Here is an 18,591-nt window from a genome sequence, read left to right on the forward strand (position 1 = left end):
CGTGATGTACGGGTCTTATCCACACCGTGCATCCATTTTTTAGTATCATTTTACCGGATAATTCTTAAAAATGAGTTATATCCAATCTCAAGTGGACCACACCACAGAAGAAAGTGGTGATGATGATTCTTACCGTTGAAACTTTTTTAGGGCCCACCGTAATTAATAAAGTTACGTACGCCCGGATGAAGATAAAAAACAAATATCAGCTCCATCCAAAACTTCTATGGCCCCAAGAAGCTTTCATCGGTAAGAGTTTAATCCCAATTTTGTGGTCCACTTGGAGATTAGATCTGTCTCATTTTTAGTATTATTCAATAAAATGATACAAAAAAATGGATGGAAAGTGTAGATAAGACCATGTATCACAGTAGCCACTCAAAGCTCCTGACCGTTGCCAGCTAGAGACGGTCGGAGGTAGGACGCAATCCGCGTCCCGCCGGATGTGACCCTGAAAGCATTGGAATCACTGCAGCCCATCGTACACGAGAATGGGTTGGGCAGGCTCAGCCACGAGGGTGCGGCCCTTACGGTGGGTCTACGGTAGGGCCCACCTTGATGTATTATCATGTATCCATACCATTCATCCATTTTTTCATATCATTTTATGTCATTATCCAAAAAATGAAGCAGATCCAACTATCAGGTGGACCATGACATAAAAAATAGTAGTAATTGACTGTTCTACCGTTAAAAAATGTTTTCGTATTGTTTATTTACCATCCAATCCGTTGATAATGTCACATAAGAATGGATGAAGGGGAAAAACAAATATCAGCTTGATCCAAAACTTTTGTGGTCTATTAATAGTCAATCACCACCGTTTCTTATGGTATGGTCCACCTGATAATTGGATATGCTTCTTTTTAGGTATAATGCGGTGAAATGATCTGTAAAAACTGATAGACGTAGTGGATACATAATACATACATCAAGGTGGGCCCCACGGGGCCGTACCATCTTGGGTGAGAAAAGGGGTCTCACCTAATCTGCTCTCATCACATACGGCACGTGACTGACATTTGATCAGCCAGAGTATATTTTGTAATTTTAGAGGAGTTTTGAATTTTTATTTGAATAATTTTTGGACCACCACTTTCCCTCCAAAATTTCATACCAAGCTATTTTCTATTTTTGTGTTGCTTTGCTTTATTTTTAGTCACACATCAAAAATTTATAAATTATTTAAATAGTTTATAAATGAGAGTTGAATTACAAGACACATGCTTTTAAGAGACATGAATTAATGTGCCCACTATTTCTTTGTAATGTGCACGTGCGGAGGTGGGCACGCGTGAATGCATACTCTATTTTATAGTTACACCCATTTAAACTCCAGTCAGTGGACCAATGATCTATTTAAGGACTTTTCTTACACCAATTTTATAACAAAATTACATTAGCTCTTCTTCAGATTTCATTTCAGTAGCAGTCGTCGTATCCTCCTAAGGAATGAGTATTTAATATTCTAATAGCATTGAGCAATGTCTTTCAAAGAAAATAAATTCAATTTCAAATTGAGTGTTTTCAAATCACAATTTAACGATCAAATTTCAATAAATATGTTTTTCTTTTCTTTCTTTTTTTTCCTTTTTTTTTTAATCAATATATAATCTTATATAGTTTCTAAACCCAAAATCCATCCTACATTGGCATGCAACCAATGATTTACATTTAGAAAGCCCAACCTCAACCCAATTTTACATTGGCTAAAGAAGTTTTGGATTAGCCCAGACCCTATTAGAATGGATTAGGTGGGATAAGATTCAAAAATATAATTATTACATATGATAAGAATTATCCCCTATTACCATGGGACAAGCCTAATTCGGTGTTATGTTTGTGTAACGGTGACATTCACTCTTTAGTTTGTTGTCCATTGAATAGATATACTCACCATCATTTGGAACCATTGAGAATAACATATATGTGTTATATCCACACTGTTCATCTGTTTTGCAACCTCATTTTATGGCATGAGCTTAAAAATGAGACAGATCCAGAACTTACGTGGACTACAAAATAGAAATTAGTGGGAACAATGATGGCCACCGTTGAAATCTTCCTAGGGTCCACTGTGATGCTTATTTGTCATCCAATCTACTCAACAAGTCAAAAAGACTTGGATGAAGGGAAAACACAAATATTAGCTTGACCCAAAACTTATGTGGCCCCAGAGAAGTTTTCAATGGTAGGAATTCAATCCCCGCTGCTTTATGTGGTGGGGTTCACTTGAGCTTTGGATTTATCTGATTTTTTGGCCTATATTTTAAAATGATCTCAAAAATTGGGTGGATGGTGTGGATATAGCCCACACATCATGGTGGGACCCATACAACTTGCTAACATCAACAAGACTTTTCAAAATTTTCAAAATACCACACGAGAAGGAAAAAAGCTAACTTGCCCTATCCTAATTCCAAGCTTTCCCATTCCCCCCAAACGTTGGGCGAAATTGGCATAGGACAAAATACAATTTCATCCCACCTAATCCCAAGGCTAATGCAATATATATATATATATAGTTCACAAATTCAACCAATTCCATTTTGTGTGTCCCACTTGGATGAGGGGCCAACCCAAGTTTCAATCGCATCCAAAACTTAGGTGGGCTCCACCAAATACTTTGATATGTTCTAGGCATGTCTTCACATGGTTTTCTGGGCTTGTGAGGTTCCAAGGGGTGCCACATCATGCTGACCATTTAAATTTTGTGCCTAAGACACGTGTGCAAAGGTGCGCACTGGTACTCAGGTAAGAAGGTGCGCAAGTGAGCATGAGAGAGAGAAATGCTCACCTGTGCACCTTCTTACATGAGCACCAGTGCGCACCTTTGTACATGTGTCATGTGCACAGAATCTGAACAGTCAACGTGATGCAGCACCCCTTGAAACTTTATGGGCCCAATTTTCAACCTGATCTATAACTCTAGTGAGCCATAGCAAAGATATGCAAATCGAGGGAGGAAATTGTTTCCTTTTGCCAGGGCCCACTAGAGTTTTGTATCAGGCTGAAAATTGGGCTTATACTCTTCTCGTTGCATCTTCTTCCTCTTCTCCTCTCCTCTTCTCCTATATCGCACCAAAGGATACCTAAATATCGCAACTCCGAACTCTCGAAGACTCTCAAACATTCCTCGAATATTTCTGTAGCTCTTCACTTGTGAATGAATAGAATGAGAGAGGAGATGGGTATTTATAGGCCTCGACATGTGTAAATTGCAGATGGTGTAGCCTACAATAATAAAAAAAATCTTTGATGCATTCGGACAGCCTGATGGATACGACATCGGCATTTACAAATTACACACACACACACACACACACACATATATATATATATATATATATATATATATATATATATATATATATATATATATATATAGTGAGTTGCGCACAAGATCTTACGAGTTTTCGTGAGAACTTTTTGAGAACTCATCACACATGATGTGATCTCAAAATCCGAACGGTCCACATGATGCAGCACCCCATGAAACCCCCATGGCCTAACTTTTACCTGTATTCAAAACTTTGGTGCACCATGGTAAAAGAAAACAATTTCCTCCCTTAATTTGCATCTCTCTTTGCTAAGGCGCACTGGAGTTTTGAATGAGGGTGAAAATTTTCTCATAAGGGTTTCATGGGTGCCACATCACATGGACTGTTCGGATGTTAAGCCCATGACATATGTGCAAAGGTGCACACGTGTGCAGGTGAGCATGCCTCAGTGTACACACACACAAAACTTTATAATTTTTTAGAATATTAAAGTTTTCTTGTGAGATACCTATATATTTAAAATCATTTATCAACCAAGCATGGACCTTAATTAATTTATTAATGTATTGATCATTATCTAGGGTGGGGTCCACCTCTTGGATGGTTCATGACTGCCTCTATATCACCATCCATCACATGTTACCAAAGTATCAAAGTTTTAACATACAGATTTTATAATGTTCAATTAGTTCATTAGTAATGCCTATTTTAACATGAATAGGTTCTAGACATTTTTGCACAGGTAATTAGTTTTCATGAACAACATAAATCTTAAATACTTTAAGAACATGATAAAACATTTTAATTAAAATGAAGGATTTTTAGAATGTTGAAAATGTAGCTCATCAACGGCATAGATTTCACCCACAAAAGCTGATGAACGGCTTATATTTTACCTCACCTACCAACTCGTATCACCCCCTTTTTTTGGGTCCCCTACTCCCTCCCTCACGTGTGCTTTTGCCACACCATCATTGCTCTATGAAATATGACCATTGGATGGATGTTTTTCATTTTAACCGTCCAATTTTCCATGGATCAGAGGGACCACCTGTTGGGGCCCACCTGAGTTTTAACTATCTAATGAGTGAGGAGAGGCCCACTCATTAGATGGTTAAAATAACATAATCAAACTAAATTTGGTTAAGGACCAATCAACAAACATACGCCACGTGTGTTACAAAATCTGGAGGGGCGAAAATGAGCTGATTTTATGCCACGTGAAAGTTTCGAAGTAATTTCTATGTGCAAGTGTATCATCCATCACACTCTGCCCGAGTATAAAGTTATTCTCTTGATTATAATATAAGGTGCCTTCCATAGGTAATTCACTGGTACAAACGCAGCACACGTGGACTAATCCAAACCATTGGTTTTATGAATTAGTTAGTAGATGGACCATATTTCAAAAGCCAAACTGTTTGGACCATCATAACCATTCAAACAATAGCATGCAGATGGACGCTAAAAGAAAAAAGTAAAGGGTCAGGTGATCAGAAAAAAAAGGTCCATTTATTAGATGGTTGGGATAATCCTGAGAAAAAAAGCCAGTACTAGCCAATCAGTGGCTGTGTCCAAAGGATGCCCCGTTCGGATCAACATAAACATGTACCATCATGTATGGCGCACGATCTGGACGGTTGAAAATGTGCCTCGGGAGGCGATGGACCAGCTCGTGTACACGAGACGCTCAAATTTTATGCTGTGGTTTGGCTAGTGGTCTGTGCTATGTGGACTCCGCCGTGATGTATGTGTTATATCCACGCCATCCATCCATTTTGAAATATACTTTTAGGCCTTGATCCCAAAAATGAGGTAGATCGAAACCTCAAGTGCACCACACCATGGGAAAACAGTTGTGATTGAACGTCCATCATTAAAAACCTCCTAAGCCCTGCTGTAATGGATATTTGACAACTAACCTGTTGATTAGGTAATGCCCACGATTGGACGGTTGAAAGATGTGCCTCGGAGGCGGTGGACCACTCCCTACAGGAACGCTCAATTTCTATGCTGTGGTTTCCTAGTGGTCGGTGCTATGTGGACTCACCGTCGATTTTTGTTTACAACCGTCCATCATTTTGAATTAATGGTGTACATTTAATCAACACTTTTTCCTATGGTGTGGTCTATATGAGTCTTGGATCTAGTTAATTTATGTCATTATATCATAAAATGAACTGAAAAAATAGATGGACGGTATGGATATACAATATATACACTAAAAGGTCAGGATTGTACCGTCTTGGATGGGGCCGGGGCTGTACCCAATCCCTCCCGACAAGGTGTGACCTTTTAATCTTTTATACAGGCAAAAACTGTTATACGATGGCAGGGGTGATGGATGATACACCGGCATAAAAAGGAAAGATTCGAGAAAGGCAAAAAACACCACACCATATATATATATATATATATATATATGTGGAGTCATGCTCCCCTACGCACCTACGCACGTGCGCACCTTTGCACACGTGTCATGGGTGTCTAATCTGAACGGTCCATGTGATGCGGAATCCCATGAAACCCTACAAGACAAATTTTCACCCTGATCTGAAGTTCTAGTGGGCCATAGAAAAGAGAAATGCAAATCAAGGGAGGAAACTGTTTTCATTTTTCATGGGCATCAAAGTTTTAGATCAAAGTAAAAGTTGGGTTCGGGGGGTTTCACGAGGTGCTGCTTCACCTGAACGGTTCAGATTTTGGAACTACATCACATAGGATGGGTTCTCAAAAAAGTTCGTACGTAGTATGTACGAACTGGTTCGCAGGTGAGCGTTTCCGTGTGTGTGTGTGTATATATATATATATCAGCTTGATCCAAAACTTTTGTGGCCCCAAAAAGTTTTTAATGGTGGGCGTTCAATCATAAAATGATCTCAAAAAATGAGTGGACGGCAGGGATGAAACACAAACATTATGGTGGGGCCCACAGAGCACCGACCACTAGCCATTGGCTAGCTGTAGGGTGAATAGTTTCTAGAATGATGGGGAGTTAGGTATGTCTTCCGGCTGTGATTTTACTTCACCAAAGTCAAAGGAGGTATAAGGAGTACACTGCCAATAAAATGTACCACTGCTGCAAAAATGCCAATCTCATGCACTGTCTAAGTTATTTTCTATATGTGGGCTCATAGTAGCCAATGCAGACCATCAAAATTGTGGACCACATGGTGGAAAATATCCCCAACAATCACATTGATCTAACATCTTAACCATCTGATGTCAGCTGATGTTAGCCATCCATCCATTTGATGGCCACTTAAAATGGATGGTTTTGATCATTTGATCATTGTGATTTTTGAGATGTAGTCCATCCTTTTTACGGCCTGGATGAGCAACCACCGTTTAAGAAACAGTGGAAATGACAGATGTTTGTCCTGCTGGCGCACTTTGTAAGTGCAGCCGCCCCCACACACTCACGCTAGTGGAATTTCATGGGAAAATTAGCACTGTAGACGTTCATTCTATTTCAGGCGAATATAGCCTTCGATTTTAGATAAGAGCAGGTGAAAAAAGATGAGTAATTTCGTCCGTAAGTAGTTGTCCGTACAATATGAGTCTACTTTGGTAAGGTAAGTTTAGGGTGGGTTAAGAAAAGGGTGGAGGATAAAAGGTAGAGTGGCTCCTGAGAGTCCACCAGCCGAGCAAGAGTACGGATCCAGATGAAAGTAAGGCATCTGTGAGTAACATCTGAACCGCTCATCAGAAGATTCTTATACATTTATGCCGTCTATAAACATGAAACCGATCCGGTCATTGGGTGGGCCACACACATACACCGTATTCGGACCGTCCGTCCATTTCTCTCACTTTTTTTAAGATCTAGACCGATGATACGATGGGCCCCACATCAGATAGAGTATGCCACAAATGTCCCTGCCGTTTATTTGATCCATGGATAAATCCGGATAATTTTTAGGACCACTTGGTGCACATCCATTTTGTGTTCCTTCAGATCAACGGTTGGTATCCCTTCTGGCGCGTCAGGACCCTAGAACTCCTCTGCTACCTCAGAGAGTGAATGCTGTCCTGATGCACCCATCCCTTGGATAGGTGATCCAGACCGTTGATCATAATGGCAGGATATGGCATGAGCAAAAAAGGTTTAGATTGGGAGATTCTAGATCTAATACTTGGATATTTTTACAAACCGTTGATGTTTGGACCCCGTTCAATTTCATGTTTGTCCTGCTCAATTTAATGTTTGTCCCGCTCAATTTCTAGTTTGTCCCGCTTAATTTAATGTTTGCCCCACTCAATTTTATATTTATCCCGCTCAATTTCTAGTTTAATCGTGAAGTGATTAAAATTGACCACGAAGTGAATAAAATGAATTTTCGACCATCGACCTGATGGAATCTTGAAAAATAATTAAGTTGGTTGGCTAAATTAGCTTCTCTTACTCCAAAATCATATGTGGTACGTTAAGTAAATCATTCTAGTTTAAGAGATATGCTTGTTAAATAAATAGGCAAAGAAATGAATTAAAAGATAGAAAATATTTTTATATACTTACATATACATATTTACATAATTATGTATTAGAGAAAAATGTAAAGAGGTAAAAAGTTCTCCTTTAAGCAAAAATAAAAATAAAAATATGCCCGACGGCCTTGGTGGTAGTGTCCCAAAAGCCTGTTTTTATTTTTCTTCGATATTGCTTTTGTGGGTCCCATCATGAAGTTTGTGTTATATCCAAACCGTCCATCTATTTGGTGAGCTCATATTAGGGCTTGAGACGAAAAATAAGATAGATATAACTATCAAGGGGACCACACTGTCAAAGGCAGTGGGGAATTGAACGTCTACCACTAAAACCCTTTTAGGGGTTATAGAAGCTTTGGATCATTACGAAATTTGTTTTTCCTCTTCATCCAGGTCTTTGTAACCCTATGAATGAACTTAGATGGGGAGGATTTCTCACAAACATCACAGTGGGCCCTCAAAAATTTTTATGCATCTAAAAAGTTTTTAATGGTTGACGCTCCTTCAACACTGTTTCCTGTAATGTGGTACACTTGAGATTTGGATATACCTCATTTTTGGTCTCATACCATAAAATGATGCGGAAAAATATATCAACGGCATGGATGAAAAGCATACATCATGGTGGGGCCCACGGACCACGGACCATCTGCCATTGGGTGGTGGCAGGGGGAGTAACCAATCCGTTTCCGTGAAAGGAGGTATTTTCGTCCCAAATTTCGCTGTTTTGCAACTTAAGTTGGCTGGTGGAGGTCTAAGTTTGCAACTTAAGTTGGTATTGCTCCAAAAAAAAAAAAAAAAAAAAACCGTTGGATAAAAGGTGGGGTCCACAGTCGCAAATTTCTCATGCTCCATTGATAGGGTGTTGAAACTCCTGAGAGTCTACCACCCAAGCAAGAGTAAGGATACATATGAAAGTAAGGCACGTGTGAGTAACATCTGAACCGCTCATCAGAAGATTCCAATATATTTATGGCATCTATAAACATGAAACCGATCCGATCATTGGGTGGGCCACACATATACACCGTGTTTGGACCGTCCGTCCATTTCTCTCACTTTTTTTTAAGATCTAGACCGATGATACGATGGGCCCCACCTCAGATGGAGTATGCCACAAATGTCCCTGCCGTTTATTTGATCCATGGCTAAATCCGGATAATTTTTAGGACCACTGGGCGCACATCCATTTCGTGTTCCTTCAGATCAACGGTTGGTATCCCTTCTGGCGCGTCAGGACCCTAGAACTCCTCTGCTACCTCAGAGAGTGAATGCTGTCCTGATGCACCCATCCCCTGCAAGTGGGGACCCTTGGATAGGTGATCCAGACCGTTGATCATAATGGCAGGAGCAAAAAAGGTTCAGATTGGAAGATTCTAGATCCAATACTTGGATATTTTTCAAACCATAGCTGGTTTTCTCTTAACGTTCTATTTGCAGGCCTTTGATCCAACGGTTAGGAACATCTAATCTTAAAGATATTTAAATTTTCCCTCATCCACGATAGTTCCAGTCAGATGAACGGCCTGGATAACAGATCCACGTGACCAGTTTGTAAGTATCAGTGCATCAGGACAGTACTCACGTTCTGATGCACCAGGACTCGATACTTCCCCACTTGACTAAAAAACACACTCCTGATGCATCAGAGCGATCGAGACCCTTGAACTTACAGCAGCCACTGCATATTCAAGCATGACCCAAAACAGTTCCAGATTGGAAGATCCTAGACGTCGAATGTTTGCCTTTCGGACCAGTCGCTCTACTTTTTTTTTTCTGAACCGTCTATTTATAGGCCATTGATCTAAGCACAGAAACATTCGATCTTGGAGATTTGAATGCAGTTCCTCATCCATGGTAGGTCCTATCTGAAGAACGGTCTGGATTACCGAACCATGCTCAATTTGTATATGTGGATAGATCAGGAAATATTCAAGTGCTGATGCATCAGGATCATGCAACTCCTCGCTGGATAAATATGGGCATTTCTACCTAACATCTACCATTCCTTTACTTGCCCAAAAGGTAGAAAGGCTGGTGTGAGAGATAGGGAGCTTTACATTGCTTAAACAGCACTCTTTCTCTCAAACGTTCATCTATTATTCGTATTCTCTCTGTCTATCTCTCAGTATCATTCATTCCTGAGATGGGTGCTGTGAGCATGAGAGGTTTGCTTGTGATATTGGCTGTGGCCATCTCAGTGAGCGATGGGTGGGCCAAAGTTCATCATGTGGTGGGAGGTGACCGTGGGTGGGACCCATCTACCAACGTTGCTGATTGGTCGTCTGGGAAGATTTTCAGGGTTGGAGATAAAATCTGTATGCTCTCTCTCTCTCTCTCTCTCTCTCTCTCTCTCTCTCTCTCTCTCAAGCTCTTGTGGAAAATCTGAGCCGCTAAAAAGGTGGGCCGCACCATAAATATCACGTGGTGCGAAAATCAGGATGCCCCACTAATCAGGCAGGCGATACCGTCAATATACGGATGCGGCATAGGGGGAACGGATTGGCTACTCCCTGTGCTTTGTGGGCCACACCATGATGTATGTGTTTCATCCACGCCGTTAATCTATTTTCCTAGTCCATTTTATGCTATGATACAAAAAATGAGGTATATCCAAATCTCAAGTGGACCACATTACAGGAAACGTGTATTGAATGAACGTCGACTATTAAAAACCTTTTGGGGGCCATAAAAGTTTTGGATCAAGCTAATCTTTGTTTTTTCCCTTCATCTGGGTCTTTATGACCTAATCAACAGATTGGATGTCAAATAAACAGTACAGTGGGCCTTGTGAGGATTTTAATGGTGGATATCCAATTACTATTGTTTTCCTGTGGTGTGGTACACCTGAGAGTTATATCCCTCTAATATTTGGTATCAAGCACTAACATGATCTATAACAATGGATGAACGGCATGGATGAAACACATACATCATGGTGGGTCCCACACAGCACCGACCAGGGGCTGGTGGCAGGGGGAGTAGCCAATCCGTTCCCCGGCATAGGTCGTCGAGCCTACCTTTTCAACGGTTTGGATGTTCACGAGTGATCCGTTGGCGGGAGACTGCGTTGTATGTGAAAAATCTCTTCGCGCTTGAGGTTCATCGCTTGTGACCGTACGTGATGGGTCCACTTGGCTGTATGGATGGATTATCTGAACCGTTCATAGGAAACTCCAACCGTAGAATATTGGTTAACCTAATTCCAGTGGCCACCATCAATTGGAGGGCTATAAACGGAAGTGATTAAGTGGTCCACGTCCGATGGGAAAATAAAGCAGTTTGGTGTGATTTTTATTTTTTCTGTAATCCAACTGCTTTAGAGCCCACTAGATGGACGGACCAGATCACGTGACCATGTAGCCACGTGGGTCCCATCACGAACGTGCGATGGACCTTGAGCTACTCTTGGGATGATGCCTCTTGGGAAACGTAAGGACTGCAGGTTCCTGGAAACTGCGCCGAGAGCATTACAGTAAAATACATTAGATGCGTATATTGCTCGGATTTACCCATTTTGTACAGCTGGGGCCCATATTTCGTTGATCGAGACCGTTTATCTTACGGGATCCACCTCAGATGACGGTCCACCTAAAAATTATTCTAGATAAGCTTTGACATTTTTTCTTTTGCCATAGTAGTCTTTTTCTATTGACCGTCTATTCATAGCCCATCAAAAGTAGTTAAGGAACTATAGATTGGGAGATATTTGGGAAATACCCCACCCACAGGAGCACTAAAAAGATCAACGGTCTGGATCACAGAATCTTGGAATATATTTGTATATATTGGACCGTTGATGCGTCTGGAGATGTAGGACGCTATTTACGTACTGATGTGACAACATATTATAAATTTCTTTATAGTATCCTTTGAGAAAAGCTTTCATACTCTGGAAGAGTGTGGCTGATGATACGCATTCACTTAGAAATTGCATACTTAGCATACAAGTAAGTCAAATGAGACCGTCCAAATTATGGGTTCCATCTTAGATGTACCATAATCGAAAATTACACTTATTTGATTTTCTGACCATCAGATTGGTGGACATTTTAATGGACGGTTGAAAATGAAAAGTATCCAATGCCCTAAATTTCAATAATAAATGTCCACAAATCACAGTTCAGGGCTCAACCAATAGAATCTCTGGACCGTAACTTGAAGAAAGTCGGTTAAATAATTTACTCGGTTTACTTACAGGTAATAAATGCTACGTGTACAATTTCTAAGTGCCTGCATATCAAGCTTCCTACTCCGCCTGAGTATCAAATAACTACCCGTCCACTTTTTAATTTCATAGGGACACGTGGCTCCATTATAGAAAGTTCTCTCATCTGGTGGGGCCCGCAGAGTGGACCGGGCCCACTCCATAACCAAATTCGAAAAGCTTGTGGATGAGTGACTAGGATCGTGTGATGGGTGTGGGTTGCAAAAAGCACCGTCACAACAGCCGCCTAATCTAGTGGTCCACAAAAGCCGCCTAGTATAGTGGTCCGCGGACTACTGAAGTGGATTCTTAGTCCGTCAATTGGGCCATGTGTTTGGATGATCGGAACCGTTCAAGTGATAGTTCCTTCCGCAAATATACCAAAGGCAAAGCATGGGCTTCTAGAAAGGGATTTTATTTAATACTATGGTAGTATATGATGCTCCATACGCAGGCGCACTGAGAAATTGTACACGTGGCATAGCCATAGACTAACAACAAATAAATGCAATCCACTGTAACTAAATCACGATCCCAAGAGCAGATTGGTTGGAGAATCTTAACTTCTGATTAGTGGACACGTGTGCTGAACAGCAGCGTTGGATGTTGTTCATTTCAACCGTCGACACGTGTGCTGAACAGCAGCGTTGGATGTTGTTCATTTCAACCGTCGACATGTGTGCTGAGTTGTACGGACGGTTCAAAGGAGATCAAAGTTACATGAGCCTTACAGTGATGTATTTATTATATCTACACCGTTCATCTATTTTCAGAGATCATTTTAAAGCATTATCCAGAAAATGAATCATATCTAAAGATCATCTGGACCACACCATAAATAGAAGCGCAGATAATGATTTTTTCACCGTTAAAAAATTTGTAGGATCCACCTAAGATGAAGGGGTAAACTTATAATTTACTAGTTCCCACACCCCCGGTGCGGTCCGGGTTTGGGTCGGATTTTGGTTCGGTTCTGTTGCTACTTACCCCAATCCGATCCGATGGTCGTTCGGATCTGACTGATCCTGCCTGAACCTGACCGATCCAGGCCATCGGTTTCTGTTCGAATGGGGGCGGATCGGGTCCATTTTGCCCAGTGACGCTCCTCGAGCTCTGAGTTGTAAGAACGGTTCAAAGGAGATCAAAGTTTTATGGGCCCCAAAGTGATGTATTTATTATTTCTACACTGTTCATCTATTTTTAGAGATCATTTTAGAGCATTATCCAGAAAACGAATCATGTCCAAAGATCATCTGGACCACACCATAGATGGCAGTGGAGATAATGATTTACACCGTTAAACAATTCGTAGGGCCCACCATAACGTTTATTTTCCATCCAATCTGTTCATAAGGTCACAAAGACCTGAATGTAGAGAAAAAACAAATTTCAAATTGATCCAAAAACTTCTGTGACCCAAAAAAAGGGTTTCGATTGTAGACGATTTAATCCCCCACTGCTTACCACGGTGTGGTCCACTTGATAGTTAGATCTGTCTTATTTTTTGTCTCAAGCCCTAATACGAGCTCGCCAAATGGATGGACGGTTTGGATATAACACATGCCTCGTGACCAGACCTACAGAACTTCCTTGCGTCAATACAGCAGCTATATAGATGGTGTGAGGTACACCAGCCAATCCGCTTATCGTTGGATGTTGTTAATTTCAACCGTCGACACGTGTGCTGACCGGCAGCGTTGGATGTTGTTCATTTCAACCGTCCAATAAAATGTCCGGTAATCCCATAGCTAGATAATCAAATAAGTGCCAATTTAATTTTATAATGCACCCAAACGGGGAACTATAATTTGGACGGTCTAATTTCGATTAAGTGTATGCCACACATACAATTTCTTTGTGCCTGCGTATCATCCATCACACGGTATGAAAGTATCCATCTTATATATTAAAAAAAAAGGATCCTAGCCGTTCAATCTACTTCTAAGAAAAAGTCATAGGACGATAAATGATTTGTCCATTTCTGAAATGGTTTGTTGTAAAAAAAAGAGAAACACTCGTAATTGGACACAGGTACGGTAATCATTCATCTGGACCATCCATCAGTCATGTAAGATGGGTCTGTTTCTTCACTTTGCAGACCACCATTTGGATGGCTAGGATCGTCCAATCGTTTTATACTGTGTATATGCTACAAATGAATTGCAATGGATCACTTCTCAATATAAAAGCAGGGGTCGACGTACACGTGGCAACTGTTATTACTCTTCTCTAATCCAAACCATCCGAATTGTTGGCCCTGTTGTGGATGTAATGTCCCGTGAAAATCACATTGAAAAATCCAATATGCGGCCCTCGAATGAACAGTTAAAGGGAAACCGATCAGCAGTAAAAAATCCAATCAGTGTCATTTCTGACAATGCTTGATCCAAAGCAGGGCCCACAACCAGTCCAGTGGATGATTTGCAGCCCATATCAACGGTCCATGTAGCTAAAAGGCGGGCCCCACATGGCGAAAACCGAAAGATTGGACGGTGTATAATTGCCTATTCAGTAAGTTTGATGCATTTGAATTGGCAGGGTTCACGTACTCGGCTGCATCGGAGGGGATTGCCGAAGTGAAAAGCAAGGACGAGTTCGAATCCTGCGACATTAGTAACCCGATAAGGATGTACATGGACGGCTTAGATAAGGTGGCCCTCGACAGCGCAGGGCCACGCTACTTCGCCAGCAGCAGGTCTGATAGCTGCAAGAACGGCCTAAAATTACACGTTGAGGTGCAACAACAATCTGACACCAATAATCAGACAGCAACATCAGCATCTACCGTTCATGCCTTGGCCGCTGCGCCCACCATCCCATCCAGATCGTCCACCATACAAGCATCATCAGCTATTATATGGTCTGGGCTAGCTCTTCTATGTTTTATGGGATTTGGAAGGGTAGTTTAGAGCAGCTTTTAGAGTGCTTATTAAAGTTCTCATAGCTTGTGAGTCTTTTTAACAGTCTTTTTTTTTTTTAAATTTAAATTATTAATGTTTGTGTGGGATTTGGATTTGCTCACTGTAATGGTCAGTTGAATTGATGAACTTAAATGGTTTGGATGAAGGTCGTTGTGATTGCGTAGGATATTGGTTCTGTCTATGGCCAAAATAAGGACAGCAGAATCGCAACAGATGGGCCTAAACCAGCGAGGAGGAACCAAGATGGGCCTAAGATGGACTGATTGTCTGTAATGTCAACCTTCCACCGTTGGTTGGAGTGATTATTAGGTGCCACGGAATGTATCTTATATCCAATCAAAATTGTGGGCCCTACCGTTTGGGGGTGACATCAACCATATTTTGACCACCCAATTAGTTGGAAAAATGAAATCAACGATAAAGATCACACGGGGATGATTGATCGAGTGGGGCCCATCACCGTAATCAGAGGATGGCCTGACTCAGAATGTGAGGCGAGAGGAGGATCGGCATTCAAAAGATCTCTTCATCCCCATCTTCTGCACTACCAAGGCATCTTGTTGTGAAAGAACCAACCAAGCTCCACCGTGCAACAATCCACAGCCCGTGCAGACACCTGCATCACTGCTCTGCGCCAAAGGACCACCGATTAGAAGATCTAATTAGCAGCTGATTCAACAACCCACAAATGGATGCTGGCTAACAAATGCATGGAAAAATCCACATACACCCAAAATCCCGTTCCTCAATGGTTGGGTATCATCTGCCTACAGCACTAAGTCCGGCGCAGCTTAGGCGGATTCACTGAACTGTGGGGCCCACCGTAATGTATGTGGCTCCGTTTTGACAGCTTCTTTTAGGGCATTATCCCATCAATGAAGCAGATCCAAATCTTATGTGGACCACACGTAGGAAAAGAGTGTTGATTAAATACCCACCATTAAAAATCTTTTTTAGGGACACCAGACTGTTTATTTAACATCCAACCTGTTGATAAGTATACGAAGACCTGAATGAAGGGACCACACAAATATCAGCCTAATCCAAAACCTTTGTGACCCACAAGAAGTTTCTTTAATGGTCAATCACCACTGTTTCCTGTGGTGTTGAACACATGAGATTTGGATCTGCTTCATTTTTTTTTATTATACCCTATAACGAGCTGTTAAAATGGAACGGCACATACATCACGGTGGACCCCACAGTAAGATATCCACCAAAGCCACGTCCCACTGGGTCAAGGGCCCAGTTTGGGCCCACATGTATCGTTGGATGGGGCATGCATGCCAGCTTGACTACTTGACCCACCATAGTTCTAATTTCTAAAGCTTGATGACTCGACTTGTAGCATGGCCAAGTCAACTAAGGGACATACATCATGGTGAGGCCCACAGTGAGGGTTCCACCCACCTCAGTGGATGCAGGGGATCCACCGAAACCGTGCCCCACTAAGTTGAGGCAGGGCCCACATGTATGGTTGGATGGGGCATGCATGCCAACTTGACCCACCATAGTTGTAAAGCTTGATAGCTCAACTTGAAGCTCGGCCAAGTCAACTAATGTAGACCAGATTTTGAGCCAGGTCCGCAGAAACTCCCTCCCATGCATGACTCAGAAAGACCCATAGAGAGAGAGTTAAAAATGCAGCCATCTAGATTTGAAACTCACAACCTTCTCAAGGTTATCACAGGTCAGGAAGTGTGGGCCATGAACTGCTGTTGTGATGAACTAGACAGTTTTATTTATTTCATTTGTTCTAAAAAAATGTTAATTGACACAATGAGTCAAGCATAGGCTCGGTTGAGTGTTCGGGTTAACCTGACCTGGCTCAACATCAAGCCGGTTCTCAGGTCTTTGAACCATGGAAACCACTGATAGGTTCCCCATTGATTTTGTGCAGTCCATTGACACCACTGAGATATCTCTTTTGCATTTTAGATTGAAGATGATATAAATACAACATCAACTACATTAATAAGATCGATCGGCAGGCCTCCGGCACCCGAAAGGATAAGAAATTTACAGATTACAAAGAGGGCGAGAAATAAAAATCAGGAATAGAGAGCTACATAATGTACATGGCAGTGCATGGCATGTTCCCGGGTGCCCATCTGCTCCTTTACCTGGTTTCCAATCAAAAGGAAAAGAATCTCAGTGCACATCTTTCCGAAACAGAAAGTAATAAAATACAATATTTGACCGAGGAGACCCATCCTACAAGAGGAATGACCAGTGTGAGTCAAGGTCATAACCATCCGATCCCTGATCGGATGGTCTATGCGTGGTGACCCGAGTAGTTTTCAGGTGGTGATTGTCATGCCGGACAACCATGTGATCAAAAGATAAAATGGGAATGATGTTGACCATTGGGCTATACCATTCCCCATTCCTTGAGGGGGGGGGGATGTTTTTCTTTTCTCCCTTTCAGAATTAACAATAATTCTATTAAAAACAAAGGAAGAGGGAAAACCCAAGATTGACCAATAAACATTCAAAAATGGAACCTGAGGGGCCATTCTTGGATGCTCACAGCGTTGTGTACTGCACACAATGTCGTTGCACATGCTGCCATGAATAAACCATGCAGGTCATGCAAAATGCTCAACTACTCATACCATACCTAGTTTGTCAAACACCTAGAATAGGGAGCCATGGAACATGTTGGGAGTTTAAGATAGATAGTGACATGTAGCATTAGGGCGCACATTCAAATTATTGACACATGGCATGTGAGGGGCTTGAAGATTGATAGTAGCACGTGGCACATGTGGGTACATGTAGAACATGTCGTGTATGTGATGCATGTGAACAGAACATTATGCTCCTGCATGCACCATACAAGGCTTTTAGCATGTATAGCCTATCCGACCCTTCTACCAACAATAGATTATCCCCTGCTTAGGGATTACATATTTTTTTATCCATTTTCCTCTTTTTCATGTGGAAAGGGAGTTTGGCAAACTGGGTATATGCTGGCTAGCTGGTATAGCTTATGTACTGCATGCATGACTTAGTAAGGATCCAAATAGCCCCTAAAAGTCAGCTGACAATCAGCGCAAAAATAATCATAGTTTTTACAAGTGACCGAAAATTCAGCATCTGTAAGTGTGCTCCAGATGGTCCCACTCTCTGGTCAATCAAGGATCAGGCCATCAAGGTGCATATCAAGCCCAGATCAAAATGCATTTTAAGGGTTCTGATCAAAGATCTAGCAATTTCAGCCGTCCAGATTTAATATGTGGAACATCCGATCATTCAGATCATGTATTTGGTCAGCAACCAGGATCCTCACTTGCTCCTAAGGAAGATGAGCACTATACATTGGTACTGATTAGTTTTCTAACCAAAGTCAGTGGTCAAGGTGGGTGGATAGTGGGGCTCACAGGAGCCGATGATGGCCTGTATGAGGTCCACATAAGCACAATCTGATGCTCTATATCTTCAAACTAGATGAATTTGATGGCCTCGAGCTTCTTTAATATTTGCCTAGTTTCTTGATTCAATTAAAAGTCTTTTCCATGTTTTCTTATCTATTTTTAGAAGATGCAGCTTATCGAAGTTCAACTAGACTAGGTAATCTATGATGAAGTGTCTGAGCTGAAAAAGATCTACTTTGATTTCCAAGGGATTTTTATGTATAAAATAAGCCAAGAGGACATTGTGTGAGGCTATTTCTCATGATGAACTTTTGAAT

At 41.4% G+C, this 18,591-nt stretch overlaps 2 protein-coding genes across 3 annotated transcripts in view; one reads left to right on the forward strand and one right to left on the reverse strand.

Moving 5' to 3' along the window:
* The first annotated feature begins 9,773 nt into the window (after window positions 1–9,773).
* LOC131229215 (umecyanin-like) lies at window positions 9,774–15,042 on the forward strand. The gene is made up of 2 exons (XM_058225108.1): window positions 9,774–10,087; window positions 14,515–15,042. Exons 1-2 carry the CDS (start codon window positions 9,916–9,918, stop codon window positions 14,883–14,885), a joined length of 543 nt encoding a protein of 180 aa, XP_058081091.1. The 5' UTR covers window positions 9,774–9,915; the 3' UTR covers window positions 14,886–15,042.
* A 1,759-nt stretch (window positions 15,043–16,801) lies between these two features.
* LOC131228526 (uncharacterized) overlaps window positions 16,802–18,591 on the reverse strand; it is a 32,325-nt gene continuing 30,535 nt past the window's right edge. For both annotated transcript variants that reach the window (XM_058224229.1, XM_058224228.1), the window contains one exon: window positions 16,802–17,020. In XM_058224229.1, coding sequence (XP_058080212.1) covers window positions 17,017–17,020 — 4 coding nt within the window. In that variant the 3' untranslated portion in view covers window positions 16,802–17,016. The remainder of the gene's footprint in view (window positions 17,021–18,591) is intronic.

The sequence above is a fragment of the Magnolia sinica genome, chromosome 16, assembly GCF_029962835.1.
Source record: "Magnolia sinica isolate HGM2019 chromosome 16, MsV1, whole genome shotgun sequence".
Classification (NCBI taxonomy): domain Eukaryota; kingdom Viridiplantae; phylum Streptophyta; class Magnoliopsida; order Magnoliales; family Magnoliaceae; genus Magnolia; species Magnolia sinica.